At 43.7% G+C, this 19,747-nt stretch overlaps 1 protein-coding gene across 1 annotated transcript in view; it reads left to right on the forward strand.

Moving 5' to 3' along the window:
• Positions 1-19,311, forward strand: part of LOC112214397 (D(4) dopamine receptor-like) — a 31,252-nt gene extending 11,941 nt beyond the window's left edge. The window contains exons 3-6 of the mRNA XM_024373088.1: positions 1,892-2,223; positions 2,483-2,595; positions 6,786-7,492; positions 18,186-19,311. Coding sequence (XP_024228856.1) covers positions 1,939-2,223; positions 2,483-2,595; positions 6,786-7,492; positions 18,186-18,388 — 1,308 coding nt within the window. The 5' untranslated portion in view covers positions 1,892-1,938 and the 3' untranslated portion in view covers positions 18,389-19,311. The remainder of the gene's footprint in view (positions 1-1,891; positions 2,224-2,482; positions 2,596-6,785; positions 7,493-18,185) is intronic.
• Positions 19,312-19,747: the final 436 nt, after the last annotated feature.

Genomic DNA, 19,747 nt, shown 5'->3' on the forward strand with positions numbered 1-19,747 from the left:
TGTGTGCAATAATAGTGTTTCACGTGATTTTGAATGACTAACTCATATCTGTACCCCACACATGCAATTATCTGTAACGTCCCTCAGTCGAGCAGTGAATTTCAAACACATATTCAACCACAAAGACCAGGGAGGTTTTCCAATGCCTCGCAAAGAAGGGCACCTATTGGTTGATGGTAAAAAAATATTTAAAAAATAAACAGACAATGAATATACCTTTGAGCATGGTGAAGTTATTAATTACGCTTTAGATGGTGTATCAGTATACCCTGTCACTACAAAGATACAAGCGTCCTTCCTAACTCAGTTGCTGGAGAGGAAGGAAACCGCTCTGGGATTTCACCATGAGGCCAATGGTGATTTTAAAACAGTTTCAGGGTTTAATGGTTGTGATATGGCAACAATGTAGCTCCTTCACAACACTAACCTGAATGGCAGAATGAAAAGAGGGCTGTACAGAATAACAAATATTCTAAAAAAAAAAGGCACTTTAGTAATACTGCAAAAAAAATATGGCAAAGAAATGTACTTTTTTTTTTCTCCCCAATTTCGTGGTATCCAATTTTTTTATTTTTTAGTAGCTACTATCTTGTCTCATCGCTACAACTCCCGTACGGGCTCGGGAGAGACGAAGGTTGAAAGTCATGCGTCCTCCGATACACAACCCAACCAAGCCGCACTGCTTCTTTAACCCGGAAGCCAGCCGCACCAATGTGTCGGAGGAAACACTGTGCACCTGGCAACCTTGGTTAGCACACAGGAGTCGCTGGTGCGCGATGAGACAAGGATATCCCTACCGGCCAAACCCTCCCTATAAGACGACGCTAGGCCAATTGTGCGTCGCACCACGGACCTCCCGGTCGCGGCCGGTTACGACAGAGCCTGGGAGCCTGGGAGCGAACCCAGGGTCTCTGGTGGCACAGCTGGCGCTGCAGTACAGCGCCCTTAACCACTGCGCCACCCATGGTGGTGGCTGCACCATGTTTTGGGTATGCTTGTCATTTGCAAGGACTATAGAGTTTTTTTGGGGATAAAAATAAATGTAACACAGCAAGGAACAGCCAAAATTCTAGAGGAAACCTGGCTCAGTCTGCTTTCCAACAGACACTGGAAGAGGAATTCAGCTTCCAGCAAGACAATAAGGCCAAATCTACAATGGAGTTTGCTAACCAAGATGGCATTGAATGTTCCTGAGTGGCCTAGTTACAGTTTTGACTTAAATCAACTTGAAAATCTATAGCAAGAGCTATAGCTGTCTAGCAATTTTATTCTATTTATTTATTTAACTAGGCAAGTCAGTTAAGAACAAATTCTTATTTTACAATGATAGCCTACCGGGGAACAGTGGGTAAACTGCCTTGTTCAGGGGCAGAACAACAGATTTTTACCTTATCAACTCAGGGATTAGATCCTTTTAGTTGCTGGCCCAATATACTAACCACTAGGTTACATGCCGCTCCATATGATGATCAACAACTAACTTGACAGAGCTTGAAGAATAAAAAAATATATATATAATGGGCAAATATTGTACAATTCAGGTGTGAAAAGCTCTTAGAGACTTGATGAGACCCAAAGATTCACAACTGTAAACGCTGCCAAATGTGTTTCTAACATGTACAGTGTTGACTCAGGGTGTTGAATACTTATTTTATTGAGATATATTTGTGTTTTATTTTTCCTAAATGTTTAATAAATGTTCACATTTTTCTTTCTACTTTGACATTACAGAGTATTTTGTATAGATTGATGATTTAAAAAAAAAAAAATTAAATCAATTTTAATCCCACTTTGTAACACAACAAAATGTGAAAAAATCAAGGGGTGTGAATACTTACTGAAGGCACACACACACACCACAGTAAACACTCTCCTCTCGCCTCCTCCCTAGATGTTAACTTCAGAGCGACAGTGCAGCCCGGGGCCTCCATAATCGACATGGTCAACGTGACGACGTCACCCAGCAGCAATGCCACCCCAGAGGGTCTGACTGGGGGGGGGCTGGTGGTCCTGGGCCAGAGGGAAGAGTATGATTACAATTACTTTGCCCTGGTGCTGGGCGTGCCCCTCATCCTGATCATCATCCTGGGCAACGTACTCGTGTGTCTGAGTGTGCTCACTGAGCGCTCCCTGAAGACGGCCACCAACTACTTCATCATCAGCCTGTCTGTTGCCGACCTACTGCTGGCTGTACTGGTGCTGCCCCTCTACGTCTACTCTGAGGTGAGGGAGGAGCGGAGAGTGTGTGTGTGTATGTATGTGTGTGTGTGTGTATTTATGTGTGTATCTGTGTGCGCGTGTGTAAGTTGACCTTCCCTCCATGACCTCTTAAATTGAAGTAACACGTACACATACCCAAATACATGTTGTTTTGTTCAATTACCTGCCCTGTCTGTCTCTTCGTAGTTTAAAGTCCACCGCTGACAGGACTGACAACTTGTTAACCATGTGTTGTTGTTGTTGTTGTTGCTGTGTGTCCCAGTTCCTGGGTGGTATCTGGACCCTGAGCACATACATCTGTGATGCTCTGATGACCATGGACGTCATGTTGTGCACTGCCTCCATCCTCAACCTATGTGCCATCAGTGTGGACAGGTGAGTCCTTCTGTCTCAACTTCGCCTGGACACTATTTTAACACATGGCTGTCAGGTCAGACTAGTTTTCAATACCACACCTGCCCTCTCTAAACCTGCCGAGTTACGGTACACTGGACTCTGAAACATAGCAACACCACATGTCCATCCACAGGGCACAAACTGGTTGAATCAACGTTGTTTCAATGTAATTTGTCAACATATTGTTACGTGGAATATAAGTGGAAAATACATTGGATTTGAAAACAAGTAATTAACTGTTGTTTTGAGGGAGACATTTCTACAACAGGATTATGTCCTCATGGTAACCACATTTCAACATATGGAAACCCTGTATATAAACCTTGAATTTGTACCTTTAAAACAATGTCAGATCTTCAACATTATACACACTATCAGAAGAAAAAAAACTATAGGCTGGGCAGCACCTCCTGCCTCCTGGCTCAGAATTGATCTATCTACAGCTACCCTATGATATTTGTCACTGACTATTACCAATGTGCTATCGTGAGAATGATTTCTTAGAGATGTCCACTTAAAAAAAACAAAATAGATTCACTGTTGCTATCGAAGTCATGACAAAAGGGTAGGTTTAGCAGAGCAAATTAAATGTGACCATAATTAAATGTGACCATCCCTCATATACCATAAATCATGCTATTAAGGCCTACAAGCTATAGGATTTGCAAAGACATCCAAAGCTATCTCTTTATTTCAACCCAGAATTCAACAACAAAATAGACAATACAATAGACCTAGGATTTCAAGCTCTGGTTGATTTGTAATTGAATGATATTTAGTGGCATTTCATTGTGTGCTTGATTATCAACGCAACCAAATATCAACACTTGAAGGAGATGTGTCTTCTGCTTGGCTAGTTCCATTTGAGCCACTGCCTTAGTCTGCCTTTTAATTCCAGTTTGTCTACAAATGAATAATTGATATGTTGGATTCACGTCTTCATCTCAATCAAAATTTAAAGAATAAAATGACATCAAAACAAACATTATTGAAAATGTTTTAAAAGTTTGATTTTATTTATTTAGCCAGACTAAGTTAGTGGCACAAATGGAACTATCCAAGCAGGAGATAATGTTGATATTTGATTGCGTTGACAACCAAACACAATTCAATATTACATTTGTAATACAGTAAATAGCCTAAAGTTAAGGCTATCGTAGAAACGAATGAAACTTTAAAATGAGTAACACAGCCATGGCCACATTGAGGTTGCTGTAACTATGAATGTGTTCTTATGTAATCATATAAAGTGTGCATATTCAAAATAGCATGGATAGGTCGTCACAGGTCTGTGGAGATGATCACAATTTCTGTAATAATCTGTGCAGAATCTCGAACGGCATTGGTCACTTGCACCGTGTACTTTTAATGCAATCTCAACTGCAATCCAGCTCATTTGGTTATGATGCACAGTGATAACACAATAATCTTTTCTATAAATAAACCACAAATCAGACATTGTTTGGCATTGGAATTTGTTTGTACCTTTAGATGGTTGAAAGCGTAGTGATGACCCAATGGATATTCAACTAGCTTTTGGCTGTCCTTTTGAGTGGGTGAACATAGGTTGTAATATCTTTGATCGACGTGTCAACCAATTATTACCCAATTATTCATGTTGAAATGACATGCTGTGCCCATTGGGCAGTCTCCAGTAGGATTTGAGTTCACAAAGAATTGCAAAGAACTACCGCGATATCTCTGAATTATTAGGAAAAGATTGATAACGCAAGTTCTTCTTCAAAAAAGTTTCTTCGAGAAATACCCTGGGTGTACCCTTTATTCCCACTTTTGAAAGTAACAAAGAGAGTCATTGAAAAACACCAAAACAAGTTCAATATGTCCTTCAAATATCTGTAGCGAGCTCTGTAGCGAGCCCTGTCACTCATTGTAATCCCCCAAAGCATTCTGCCAGACTGTGAGAAGAGCGTAGCGAGACCATTAGCAGACATCACACAGTGAATGCTAACTGATGACTGTGGTCTATAGGAGGCTAATGGAACCGTAACTCTGGAACCCCCTCATCGACCCACTCATCAAGGCCCGCTAATTACTCAAAACAGAGAGAAGCAAACTCACGCCAACCACCCAGGGGACTCTACCCCAAAACAACATCTAAGGGCTAAGTGTGACCGAGAGCTTCTAAGGCAAAGCAAAAACAAACCGACTGTAAAATAGAGGATAAGCATTAAATAGGTTCCACACAGCACACACTTCTTGCTAGTTAAATGTTGTATCCCTAGTGTTTTGCGGCTCATGAGTCTGACAGGTTATATAGCATTGTGGTGTTATTACATTTCACAATGTAATAATACGACATGGTATCTAATCAATAGATTGAGATTAATTGGATTTATAAGACAGGAGAAGCAGGGTAGAGCCAGGTTGTGGGGGTTGGAATAGAGTGGAGTTACAAATGATGGTGAATATTATTGTAACTTCATCTGTGGCCTTCCAGTGTCTCCATATCTAAGTTTACTTTGAACCTGTAGGACCACAGAACAGCTTTGAACAACTTTGAGGTTTTTCAAATGTTTCCAGAACAGCCGCCATGTCCTCTGAGTACTTCCCTGCTGTGTTGGCCTGTTTGAAGCCCCTCCATATTAAATGTATGTATTGATGTATTTTAAATTTAGACTATGTCATTCGCTTTGATCCGTGTCTCAGCAGGTACAGTTGAAGTCAGAAGTTTACATAAACCTCAGCCAAATACATTTAAACTCAGTTTTTCACAATTCTGACATTTAATCCAAGTCAAAATTCCCTGTTTTAGGTCAGCTAGGATCACCACTTTATTTTAAGAATGTGAAATGTAAAAATAATAGTAGATAGAATTATTTATTCCAGCTTTTATTTCTTTCATCACATTCCCAGTGGGTCAGAAGTTTACATACACTCAATTAGTATTTGGTAGCATTGCCTTTAAATTGTTTAACTTGGGTCAAACGTTTCAGGTAGCCTTCCACAAGCTTCCCACAATAAATTGGGTGAATTTTGGCCCATTCCTCCAGACAGAGCTGGTATAACTGAGTTAGGTTTGTAGGCCTCCTTGCTTGCACACGCTCTTTCAGTTCTGTCCACAAATTTTCTATGGGATTGAGGTCAGGGCTGTGTGATGGCCACTCCAATACCTTGACTTAAGCCATTTTGCCACAACTTTGGAAGTATGCTTGGGGTCATTGTCCATTTGGAAGACACAGTTGCGACCAAGCTTTAACTTTCTGACTGATGTATTGAGATGTTGCTACAATATATCCACATAATTTTCCATCCTCTTGATGCCATCTATTTTGTGAAGTGTACCAGTCCCCCCTGCAGCAAAGCACCCCCACAACATGATGCTGCCACCCCCGTGCTTCACGGTTGGGATGGTGTTCTTCGGCTTGCAAGCCTCCCCCTTTTTCTTCCACACATAACGATGGTCATTATGGCCAAACAGTTCTATTTATGTTTCATCAGACCAGAGGACATTTCTCCAAAAAGTACAATCTTTGTCCACATGTGCAGTTGGCTTTTTTAATGGCGGTTTTGGAGCCGTGGCTTCTTCCTTGCTGAGCGGCCTTTCAGGTTATGTCGATATAGGACTCGTTTTACTGTGAAATCGCTCCCAAGGATGAACCAGACTTGTGGAGGTCTACAAAACAATTCTAAGGTCTTGGCTGATTTCTTTTGATTTTTCCATGATGTCAAGCAAAGAGGCACTGATTTTGAAGGTAGGCCTTGAAATACATCCACAGGTACACCTCCAATTGACTCAAATGATCTCAATTGGCCCTATCAGAAGCTTCTAAAGCCATGACATAATTTTCTGGAATTTTCCAAGCTGTTTAAAGGCACAGTCAACTTAGTGTATGTAAACTCCTGGCCCACTGGAATTGTGATGCAGTGAATAATAACTGAAATAATCTGTCTGTAAACAATTGTTGGAAAAATTACTTGCGTCATGCACAAAGGAGATGTCCTAACCTACTTGCCAAAAATATAGTTTGTCAACAAGAATATTTGAAAATTATTTTATTTTATTTAATTTAAATGACTCCAACCTAAGTGTATGTAAACTTCTAACTTTAACTGTACATAGCCATGGTGGCAGCATTGCCCCTGAAGTACAACAGGTGTGCTCCATGTATTTTAAATGTATTTTATTTGTGATTTGTGTGTCCCTGCAGGTACATAGCGGTGGTGGTGCCCCTGAAGTACAACAGGAACCAGTTCAGCCTGCGGCAGCTGGTCCTCATTACAGCCACCTGGGTTCTCTCCCTGGGCGTCGCCAGTCCTGTCATCTTCGGCCTCAACCAGGTGCCGGGCCGCGACTCCACCGTGTGCAAGCTGGAGAACGACAGCTTTGTGGTCTACTCCTCAGTGTGCTCCTTCTTTGTGCCTTGCCCAGTCATGCTCTTCCTGTACTACTGGATGTTCCGGGGGTTGAGACGCTGGAGCTCAGGCAGGAGGCGCTCCCAGCTGACGAGGGGAGGAAAACGGGGCCTGTCCCTGCGCCTCAGTTCCGCCCTGCAGAGGGAGAACGCAGGGGTCAGGGCGGGGGCCAAGGAGAAGGTGGTGTACCTCATGCCCTCAGGGCTCAGCCCAATGTCACCGTCGTCCGTATCAATGGCGTCGCCCACAGCGACCCCGGGGGTGGAGGACAAGCAGCAGGATGGTGTGGGGGCTGGCATGGCGGAGAGCGACCCCATGACTACCCAGATAGAAAGCGCTTCGGACGCGGACCCCACGGAGAAGCCGCCTAGGCAGGGGAGGAGCCGGAAGGAGAATGGGCTGGCCCACGCTAAGGCCACCAAGAGGGGGCGCCGCAACAGCAAGAGTAGCAGAGTGAGTGGGAGGGAGCGAAAAGCCATGAAGGTCCTTCCTGTTGTAGTTGGTAGGTATGTGTATGTGTGTGTGTGTGTGTATGTGTGTGTGTGTGTGTGTGCATGCATGTGTCTTCCAAGGTCTAATATTTACACAAATCATGTCAACTAAGGACATTTAGCATCGTTGGGGTAAGGAAACAGTGGGTTGCGGTGAGCTTAAAAAGTATTAATTACATAAGCATGGAGGGGTATGGAAATGAGGGGTTTCCCACTCAGAATACATAACCTCATAACCTGCAGCTGACTGTTGACACATCAACTATGATTAAAGTGCAGGGCAGCTTGTGATTGTTGCTGTTTTGGTAATCAGTGCCTGGAGGGTGAGTGGTTTCACCTCTTCTCTGAGTATACAGTATATCCAGCTTCTCAAGCTCCAGTTCAGTGTGTTTCAATCTAGAGCAAGACGACTCCTACTCTCTCTAGGAGTGAGAAGAATCATTTTTTGTCTTAATTTGTGGTTGTCTAGTATTGTCTTTTGCTAGCTAGGGCCATCTACTTTACGTACTATCCTCCCTTTCTGTATCGTATGACACTCACTGTCCCCTTTCCTCCCGGCTGGCTTGCCCTATCCTTCTGCTCGGTGGCTGAGTATGTCAGGTGAGCAAAAATGGAGGAAAGTTAAACTAAACTAAAATTAAACTTCTATCATCATTTCACTCCCTCCTCTCTACCTTCCCTTCCTATGTAGCCACTGCTAACACCACTTCCTATCACCCCAGATTTCAGGTTCCTGCATTTAACCTTAGGAAACTCTTCGCCACCTTCTCCTCCCTCCTTAATCCCCCCCCCTCTCTGCGGAAGACATTGTCAACCACTATGAAAAGAAGGTAGACAATATCCACTCAGTCAGCCTATTGAGTCCACTGGTATGACTCACACAGAACTACCCTACACCTTGACCCATTTCTCCCCTCTCTCTACAGATGAAATTCTAGTGCCGTCTGGCCGCTCGATAACCTGCCCAACTGACCCCATCCCCTCCTCCCTTCTCCAGACCATCTCATTCCTAACTTCCCTCATCAATTCTTCCCTGACCACTGGCTGCATCCCCTCTGACTCCAAAATGGCTAGAGTCACTCCCCTCCTCAAGAAACCAACACTCAACCCCTCTGACATAAGAAATGACAGACCGGTATCCCTTCTTTCTTGTCTTTCCAAAGCACTTGAGCGTGCAGTCTGACCATCACTCGTTATCTCTTTCAGAAAAATCTTCTTGACCCTAACCAGTCTGGCTTCAAGACGGGTCACTCAACAGAGACCGCTCTCCTCTGTGTCACGGAGGCTCTCCGCACTGGCAAAGTTGACTCTCTCCTCTGTCCTCCTAGATCTATCCGATGCCTTGGACACAGTGAACCATCAGATACTCCTTTCCACCCTCTCAGTGCTGGGCGTCTCAGGCTCTGCACACTTTTGGATTGCATTCTACCTGGCAGGCCGCTCCTACCAGGTGACTTGGAGAGGATCTGTGTCTGCACCACATGCTCTCACTACTGGTGTCCCCCAGAGCTCGGTTCTAGGCCCTCTCCTCTTCTCTCTATATACCAAGTCACTCAGCTCCATATCCTCACATGGTTTCTCCTATCATTGCTATGCAGACGACACTCAACTACTTTTCTCCTTCCCTCCTTCTGACAAATAGGTGGTGACACGCATCTCTGTGTGCCTGGCAGATATCTCAGCTTGGATATCGGCCCACCACCTCAAGCTCAACTCCGACAAGACGGAACTACTCTTGCTCCCGGGGAAGGCCTGCCCACTCCAAGACCTCTCCGTCACAGTTGACAACTTCACAGTGACCCCCTCCCAGAGTGCAAAGAACCTTGGCGTGACCCTGGACAACACCATGTCTTCCTCTGCAAATATCAAAGCAGTGACTCGCTCCTCCAGGTTCTTGCCCTTTAACATCTGTAGAGTACGACCCTACCTCACACAGGAAACGGTGCAGGTTCTAATCCAGGCACTTGTCACCTCCCGTCTGGACTAATGCAACTCGCTGTTGGCAGAGCTCCCCGCTTGTGTCATCAAACCCCTGCAACATATCTGGAACGCCGCAGCACGCTTGGTGTTCAACATTCCGAAATTCTCCCATGTCACCCAGTCCTCCGCACACTCCACTTGCATCCACTACAAGACCATGGTGCTTGCCTACGGAGCAGCAAGGGGAACTTCCCCTCCCTACACTCAGGCTATGCTCAAACCCTACATCCCAACCCGAGCACTCAATTCTGCCACCTTTGGTATCTTGTCCATTCCAGCTCAACCCAGTCAAACCTCTTCTCTGTCCTGCCACCTCAATGGTGGAATGAGCTTTGCCCTGAAGCTAGGACTGAAGAGTCCCTGCCCATCTTCTGAAAACACCTGAAAATCTACCTCTTCAATGAGTATCTTAATTAAGATATCTGTCTTATTCCCCCCGTAAAAAAGAAATAGTATTTTCCAGCTAGCAGTGACTTTGCTGATCATTTCTGTATCGTGGAAAAATGTACTTACTACGACTGTGATATGTGGTTGTCTCACAAATCTATCTTAAGATGAATGGGGTCATTTCCATGTAAAGGGAGCCATGAGCACCAACATGTGAAGTTCATAGGATAATGTCCAATTGGGGGTAAATGAAAGCTATGAGTACCAAATCGGTAACGGAAAAATCTGTCAGGAATTTCTGCAATGGGATAAAATGGGAAATCATAGTCACATAATAGTTTGGACCACACAGTATGGTACAGTACAGCACAGTACAGTAAAGAAAAGTAGAGTGTAGTTCAGTACACAGTAGAGCACACTAGAATTTAGTACACTATAATGTAATGTATTGTACTGTACTGAACTCTACTGTACTTTACCATACTCTACTGAACTATACTTTACACTACTGTACTCTACTGTTCTGTACTGAACTCTACAGTACTAAACTCTACTGTTCTGTACTCTGTTGTGTTCTACTGAGCTCTACTGTGCTGATGTCCAAACTTGTGAAACATAGACGTCTGTGATTGGTTTAGATTTGGTACGGTTCGGACCAACCAAATTTGGTCTTGTTTGGGGGCAGAGGTCATTCAAATAATAGCCAGTGTGTAGAATAATACCCAAATAATGAAAGGAGGATATTTCATATTTATACTTTTGTGTACCTATTTAGGAAATATCACCATAAAGAGAATGACATTAATATCCAGAATTATGCATCTATTTTAGTACAAAGCGGGGACCTATGACGAAATTCCATTACCGCAATTCTGTTACCGGGTGTAAATCAATTCACTTACTGTAGTTCAATAACCAAAAGAACCATGTCATACATGACACCCCATTATTTCTGCAGGCATCGTTTAATCTTAATTCAGAGCAAATACAGTGCCTTCAGAAAGTGTTCACACCCATTGACCTTTTCCACAGTTTGTTGTGTTACAGCCTGAATTTAAAATGGATTAAATTTTGGTTTTTGGTCACTGGCCTACACACAATACCCCATAATGTCAAAGGGGAATAATGCTTTTCAAAATTCTATATAAGTCAAGAAATCTGTCATTTATTTAGAAGTTTTTGCCGAGGAGATCTTAGTCGTGCAATTTTACATCTAACTAAGATGTTTGGTGCAGTATCTCTCAATTTAAAAAAGTGCACGAAACTAAGATAACAAAGACTTTATCGGCTGGCCTCAAGAAAAAATGTTGTGTGCCGAACAATAAAATAAGTCCAAAACGAACAAAAAAACGTCACAAAATGGTTTCATAATATATACACAGAACTTTTCTGTATTTCATTTTCAATAAATTTGCTAAAATGTCTAAAAACATGTTCTCACTTTGTCATTATAGGGTATTGTGTGTAGATGATGTCATAGTCTACACAACAGCGTTACGGGATGTGATAAAGCAGTAAGGCAGAGCGTCCATTATCTTGAGGCGTTCTGGTGAGACGGGCATTAAAACAACTTACCTAGAAGGGTCCTCCTCTGATGGAATGGATGGGTATTAAAACAACTTACCTAGAAAGGTCCTCCTCTGATGGAATGGATGGGTATTAAAACAACTTACCTAGAAGGGTCCTCCTCTGATGGAATGGATGGGCATTAAAACAACTTACCTAGAAAGGTCCTCCTCTGATGGAATGGATGGGCATTAAAACAACTTACCTAGAAAGGTCCTCCTCTGATGGAATGGATGGGCATTAAAACAACTTACCTAGAAAGGTATTCCTCTGATGGAATGGATGGGCATTAAAACAACTTACCTAGAAAGGTCCTCCTCTGATGGAATGGATGGGCATTAAAACAACTTACCTAGAAAGGTCCTCCTCTGATGGAATGGATGGGTATTAAAACAACTTACCTAGAAGGGTCCTCCTCTGATGGAATGGATGGGCTTTAAAACAACTTACCTAGAAAGGTCCTCCTCTGATGGAATGGATGGGCATTAAAACAACTTACCTAGAAAGGTCCTCCTCTGATGGAATGGATGGGTATTAAAACAACTTACCTAGAAGGGTCCTCCTCTGATGGAATGGATGGGCTTTAAAACAACTTACCTAGAAAGGTCCTCCTCTGATGGAATGGATGGGCATTAAAACAACTTACCTAGAAGGGTCCTCCTCTGATGGAATGGATGGGCATTAAAACAACTTACCTAGAAGGGTCCTCCTCTGATGGAATGGATGGGCATTAAAACAACTTACCTAGAAGGGTCCTCCTCTGATGGAATGGATGGGCATTAAAACAACTTACCTAGAAAGGTCCTCCTCTGATGGAATGGATGGATTGGAAACAACTTTTTATGAGATTCAGAACCGTGATCAAGTTGGATCAGGAAGATGGTGATGTGCAGGTCAGTTCCCTCATGCCATGGGCAGCGAGGCAGAGAACATTTTCAAATCGTTCACCTTTGCATCAGAGGATGAGGAAGCAGACTTTGATATTGTCGTGAGGAAATATAATGAATACTGTTTTCCCAAACGGAATGCTGTTCACGAACATGCCTGTTTTTATCAACGAGCTTTCAAGTGGACATGCAACAAGTGGTCAGAAAACAGGACTTTGAGAAAGAATGTGTCACACAAAATACAACTGAAAGAGAACACACAGCGCGCAGCATCCCAATACCACTGACTCAGAAGGTGAAAGAGGAGCTGTGCAGGATGGAGTAAAATGACATCATGGAGAAGGTGACGCAGCCAACAGATTGGTGTGCACCCATGGTGCCTGTCCTGAAGAAAAATAGAAAAGTGCGAACATGTGTGGGTTTGAAAAAGAATAACGAAGCGTTGAAAAGATAGTGAAAAGAACGGTTTATCCTACGCACCTCGGATGAGATGCTGGCAAAGCTGAGCAGAGCCAAAGTATTCTCAACAAAGGGATGCAGCAAGTGGGTTTTGGCAAATACCCCTACGCTGTGACAGCAGAAAGTTGACAACCTTTATTACACCTTTTGGCCGGTACTGTTTCCACCGTTTGCTATTTGGGATCTCGTGCCCTCCAGAAATCTTCCCCGCAAAAATGATGTAGACATTGCAAGGCCTTGAGGGAGTCACCGTTTTATGGATGACATTTTGGTATATGCAAATACCATGGAGGAGCACGACGAGTGACTAAAAAAAGAATGAGTCAACCAGACTAAAGTTGAACAAATTAAAGTGTGCCCTCAGTCAAACACAGCGACGTTTCCTGGGACACCTCATTGACCCAATCAGGCCCGATTCAGAGAAAGTGGGGGCCAACTGGCAGCTTTTCCCCACCAGAGAAAATGCAGGAGCTGAAGAGAGTTATTGGGATGGATAAATACCTAGGGTAGTATATCCCTAACCTTTCCACAGTGGGTCAACCACTGCATGAGCTCCTGAGGTCAAAGACGGCATGGACATGGGATCACGCACACCAGGCAGTGTCCCAGTGCCTCAAAGAACTTCTGACGACTTCCCCAGTCCTGACGTTCTATGACAGCAACAGAGCCATTGCAGTCTCAGCAGACGCAAGCAGCTTTGGGCTTGACAGTGTACTACTACAGCTCCATGGTGAGGAATGGAAGCCTGTGTTGTACTGCTACAGCTCCACGGTGAGGAATGGAAGCCTGTGGTGGAACTGCTACAGCTCCACGGTGAGGAATGGAAGCCTGTGGTGTACTACTACAGCTCCACGGTGAGGAATGGAAGCCTGTGGTGTACTGCTACAGCTCCACGGTGAGGAATGGAAGCCTGTGGTGGAACTGCTACAGCTCCACGGTGAGGAATGGAAGCCTGTGGTGTACTACTACAGCTCCACGGTGAGGAATGGAAGCCTGTGGTGTACTGCTACAGCTCCACGGTGAGGAATGGAAGCCTGTGTTGTACTGCTACAGCTCCACGGTGAGGAATGGAAGCCTGTGGTGGAACTGCTACAGCTCCACGGTGAGGAATGGAAGCCTGTGGTGTACTACTACAGCTCCACGGTGAGGAATGGAAGCCTGTGGTGTACTGCTACAGCTCCACGGTGAGGAATGGAAGCCTGTGGTGTACTGCTACAGCTCCACGGTGAGGAATGGAAGCCTGTGGTGTACTGCTCCTTGTGGCTCATGGAGGTAGAAACCAGATAATCAGAGATGGCGCTGACAGAGATGGTCGCCTCACGTCGCATTCTTAGGTGACAGACCACAGGCCCTTGGTCCCACTAATAAACAGCAAAGACTTGGATAACGTGACTTTACGGTGCCACGACTCATGCGGCCGATGAGGTTCAAACCCACAGTACGCGCCAGGACAAACTATGGTCTTGGCGGACACTCTTTCAAGGAGTCTGTCGATACTCACAGAAAAGGAAACAGACACACACACATACATGGAGTGTTACATTGCCGCCATGATCAACAACAAACCTGCTACAAAGACAGAAATGGAGAGCAGAGTTGCCGCCGCAGCAGATGATGAACTACAGACAGTGATCAAGTACAGGTTCAGGCTGGCCAGAACATGTGAGTAAAACCCCAGTCACGGAGAGTTTGTCCCAGTGAAAAGTGAACATTCAGAGTACAATGGTATGGTCACAAGGGGGAACCGCATACTAGTACCGCAGACACAGAGGGCGGACATTCTTGATAGAATACACGATGGACATCAAGGTCAGACTAAATGCAGAGAGAGGGCCAATGCCTCGGTATTGTGGTCGGGGATCTCAGAGAAGAAAAAGGTCATGTCAGTCTTGGCCCAGCAAAAGGAGCCACTAATCTCAACACCGCTCCCTGGCAAGCCATGGAGAAGAATTGATCTGGATCTATGCGTGCATAACAAACAAAACGATCTGATTATATCTGACTACTACTTAAGATTCATAGAAATACTACACGTGTCTACAACCACAAGCACACAGGTTGCCCTTAAGCTGAAAGGAACCTTTGCAAGGTATGGGATTGCAGATGAGGTCGTTAGTGAAAATGGGCCCCAATTCTCTATTTCCGAGTTCCAAGAAATGGCAAAGCAGCTTGACGTTAAGCACATTACGTCCAGCACTCACAACCCTCCGGGTAACGGTCACACAGAAAGGGCAGTGCAGACCACAAAGAGGATTCTGAAGCAGAAAGACCAGCTGATTGCTCTCATGTGCTAAAAGTCAACCCCATGCACAACAACGGGAATGAGCCCAGCAGAGTTCCTCATAGGTAGAAGAATCTGAATGACGCTCCCAACCTTGGTGAGAAACCTGCAACCTAAGTGGCCCAACAACAACAAAAAACACATCAGGATACAGCAGAAAAGAGGAAACGAGTCTTATACTACAACCAACGTCACAGGGCTAGACCACGACAGTTGCTACCGCCAGGAGAAACAGTGCTCACCAAGCTCGATTGCCTAAAAGAGTGGACAACACCTGCAGTGGTAACAGGTGAAAGCGCCACACCTAGGTTTTACGACATCGAGATGCAGAAATGAGGAACACTACGACTTAACTGTCGCCACCTCCGGGCAGTGCCCACCCCAACTAAAGGCATTACGCCTGCCTCTCCTGAGAGAAGAGTAAATACTCTACTGCCAGACAAGGGTCAAGAAGAGGATGTTTGAAATCAATGGTTTTTGTTCAGCGTTACATAATAACATAGCTTTATAGCAACACAAAACAAGGATCAGATTTTTGCAATCTGAGACCACAGGGGATGGCATCAATATAACAAACCCTGAATGCTTGAAAGAGGCTGCATGCTGAGAAGGGGCTAACATTTTGATTATGTGAGAAAAAGGCTCACACTCCTTGGCTATGTATTCAGCATTTGAAAACACAAGACTGTTAAAATGCAACGAGGGGAGACGGTGGTGTTAGACGGTGTTGATGCTCCACAGATTTAGCAGGATGTGTTGAGCGTTATGCTCGTGCTGTTGTGAAAAATAGAGGAATGAATAATGACACCCTCCACAGTATAGTCTCTTCCCACAATGCTGGGCCTGTTTGCTTACTAATGCAGGACCGCATCCACTGACAAACCAACTCCCGCTGTGTCTGAACGGACCAAGCAGAGAGAAGTAGAGTCCGCAGTCTGTGCTGTGGATCTAAACTATATCATACCATATGTGTGCGTGTGTGCACAGGTGTGAGTGTTGGCGCGTGCTGAATGAACGGAAGGAAAACATGACATACGCACCCCCATTGTCTACGTACATCTATGCAGGTCTACTCTGAGAGAGTCATTCACGCCGAAACTGGCGCAGGCCAGGTGTACACGCAGAGCTGACTAACTTTACTCAGTGTGACAACGTTATCATGGCACGTTTGCTGGAAAGGTGATAAAGTGTTACCAGCTAATTAGCTAGCGACCAAATATAGAGTTAACACATGGTGTAAGTGTCTGCAAGGTAATGCAGCCTGGTAATGGTAATGCAGCCTGCAGTACAAGTAGAGGAGGAAACAGCCACTAGATTGCCATCTTCTACCATGGTTCACATGATCTGTGCAAACACTTTTTCGTGCCACATGCATTTAGTCTACACACCCACAAAGAGATCGCACAAAACCAGTAACTCTATATGCAGTGAGCTACAGTCTGCCTGTCAAAGACAGCTTTTCCTCAATGGGACACCACATGATATTTACCATCTCACATTATACCAATATACTCGTATTATACAAAACCAGTAACTCTATATGCAGATACTGTCATAAACACCTTTTCCTCAATGTCATATCACATTGATGTTTACCATCTCAATTTATAGTAATTGTCGTGTCTTTGGCTATGCCGGATTAAGTGATATGACATGCTATTCTATAAAATAATTTCTCCGTAATTAATATTACCTGATTGAGCTAATCATGTAAATGTAATTAACTAGAGAGTCGGGGCACCATGAAAGAATATGTATAGAGCTGTTATCTTCCGAATAAACTCTTAAAGACCTAGTAATATTTTACATCAATAGCAGTCAATATTAATCGTCACCTTAATTCAGTCTCATCTGAAAGCTGTAAATTCTTGGTTATCTGCACGAACCCTGGCTAACAATTTGAATCTGCAATACAAAATTGGGTTTAATTATTTATTTACTAAATACCTAACTAATCACTAAGAATGACATATACACATAATTAATCATAACTTGATTACAAATTACGTCATTAAGGAAAACGTCCCTAGCATGCGGAACAGATATGACAGCTGGTTACACAAAAGAAAAGGGGCTGGGTTTGAGTGAAAGAGCGGGAAGACAGAGGAAAAAAGGGCGAAGCTGTGCTATCGTAAATACAGTATCTTATGCATTCTAAATTACCGCTCATTTGGAAAAGGAAAATGCAATAAATATTTACTCTGAGCTGCGCTTCGGTAGGTTGGTGGTATATGGAAGGCCGTGTTGCCCAACCAAGTCCTTTGTCCTTTGTCCTCTGCTGGTAAATTGGATACGTTGTACTAACGTCGTTGTGTGGTAGACAGAATACTCTGTCTGTTCCTTCCTAACCTGCGTTTGCTAACTCAACGGCTAGGAGGTATCACTTCTGTAGTGAATAAGAGTTCATACCATTCGCAACCAAAGCTCACGCTGATGTTGGCTTCGTTCTGTAGTTATTATCTGAACCATTCTGACATCGGACCGCCGTCCTTGCATCCTCGGAACAGGAGATTACATTGTCGTCAAGGCTTTATATAGGAAGGGAGAGGAGGGCGTCTTTGAAAAGTTTTATAGCCCATGTCCCTTCACAGGGGCGGGCCACTGATTGAGCATAGCCCTAACCTTATGAAAACGCCAAATCTCACATTTTAGAAGCTAAAATCACATTTCATCCCATCACGAATAATTTCATATTCAAACATTTAAATTGAACAACAATTCCATGTGAATCCGATAACTCTGATGTGTAGACTTTCCACTGTATGTCATCTTATCATTGATGAGAATGTCTCAGATGACAACCAAACTGACATCATATTCATTAAGTACCACCGCACATGTTCAATTGGTCGGATTACCAGAATATAGTTCATTTCCCCCTTACCTTCTTATGTTCCCAGAATCTCTCTCTAACATCAGTAGGGTAGAGAGAGGAAAAAGGGGGGAAGAGGTATTTATGACTGTCATAAACCTATCCCCAGGCCAACGTCATGACAGTAATATACTGTAGTTATGTATACCTTGCCATGCATTAATTTATTGAAAAGACTGACTGCGTCACCTTTCCCCTCTTCCTCCCCCTTTTCCTCCTCCCCACCCATCCTCCCTCTTCTTCTCCTCCTCCCCTCCTCACACCTATACCAGGTGTGTTCCTAGCCTGTTGGACGCCTTTCTTTGTGGTACATGTGACCAACGTGCTGTGCGTGTCCTGCAAAATCAGCCCCACTCTGATCTCCGTGGTAACGTGGCTGGGCTACGTCAACAGTGCTGTCAACCCCATCATCTACACTGCCTTCAACGCAGAGTTCCGAAATGTCTTTCACAAACTTTTCTGCTGTCGAGCATGAGGCCTGAGTTCTGGAACCTCTTTGACCAACTATTACATTGAGATAGAAGAACAACTTTCTTTAAGGTTCAATCTGAGACCTGAATTCTAGAATGTTGCACTCGGCCATGAGACCCGTATTAAATTATCTTTCACAAAACTCCTCGGTTGATGGATGTGAGAGTGACTTCCTTACCCAAAGGGGTTTTCCTGGATCTAAGTGCTGGCAGAAGGTGAGGTTGTCAAAATGGATGAACCATAACAGGGGACAATCTGACAGAATTCGACTGATGCCTTAGTTGACATATTGTGAACTGAAAGACAGTGGCTCACTGTATCTGATGTTTCTACATTGAAGTTGATACTGTGCGACGGTTTTTCATCCTGTAAAATATTGCTTGGATAAAGAAGGTGGTGAATACTGTTAATATCATAGCCCAAAGGCATAAAATATGTGAACAATGTGCACATTTAAGAACACGTAACTATTTGATATGTGAGTTTTGATTTCTCTCAGAATGAAATGTTAATGCTATGTATGGTTCTCTGTTTTGATTTAATAATGTGCAGGTTTTCTGTGAAATGTCATGGTATTTTCTTTATAATATACTTTGTCTCCTTTTATCCCGAGGACGTGGGAGACTTAAGGGACGTAGTGTGGCTCAAGAGGAACTTACATTATACAACAAACATTACATATTCTATCTTGTGGATTACGGACATTGCCTGTAGATAAATATCATGAACATTTACGCCACAAGAAGTGACAAATTACAGACTTCGGTGCCAACATTGTGGAAAGAACTATTTAAGATGATATCATTCGTAAAGTTCTACTTTGACCTATTTTGATCAAGTGCTTACAAAAGTGCTGTGAATTAACTGAGGTGAATGTGACAAATGTAAACAATTCTCTTTGTCGTTGATCGAAAAGTAATAAAACGTGTTCCACATAATATGAATGCCGTATTTCCCCTATGTAAGAAATCGAGAACACTCGTCACAATCAGAATGAAATCATTTGAAATGACAGAGATACGATCTATTTTTCCATGTCACTGAGAGCGATACGGAATGTTGGTCGATCCCCTCATGTCAACAAAAGCCACCGAAGACACTGCCGTATTACACCCACAGGAAATTATCATTACACGTGAAATGATCCTTGTCCGCAAGACATATGTTGCCAGGGAGGCTTATCGTGTTATCTACAAGGGGGAGAGAAAAACGCAATCTTGCAATTTCACCTCAAGCGTAAAGGCCTGAGCGCTGAGCTTAATGAGCCGTCTTTGCTGTGGCTGGCGGACGCAGCTCTCACCCAGCTAGAGGAACACGTACACCCAGATATAGAGAGCTGAGATGTGGACCAATGAGCCATACT

The sequence above is a fragment of the Oncorhynchus tshawytscha genome, linkage group LG15 (assembly GCF_018296145.1).
Source record: "Oncorhynchus tshawytscha isolate Ot180627B linkage group LG15, Otsh_v2.0, whole genome shotgun sequence".
Lineage (NCBI taxonomy): Eukaryota > Metazoa > Chordata > Actinopteri > Salmoniformes > Salmonidae > Oncorhynchus > Oncorhynchus tshawytscha.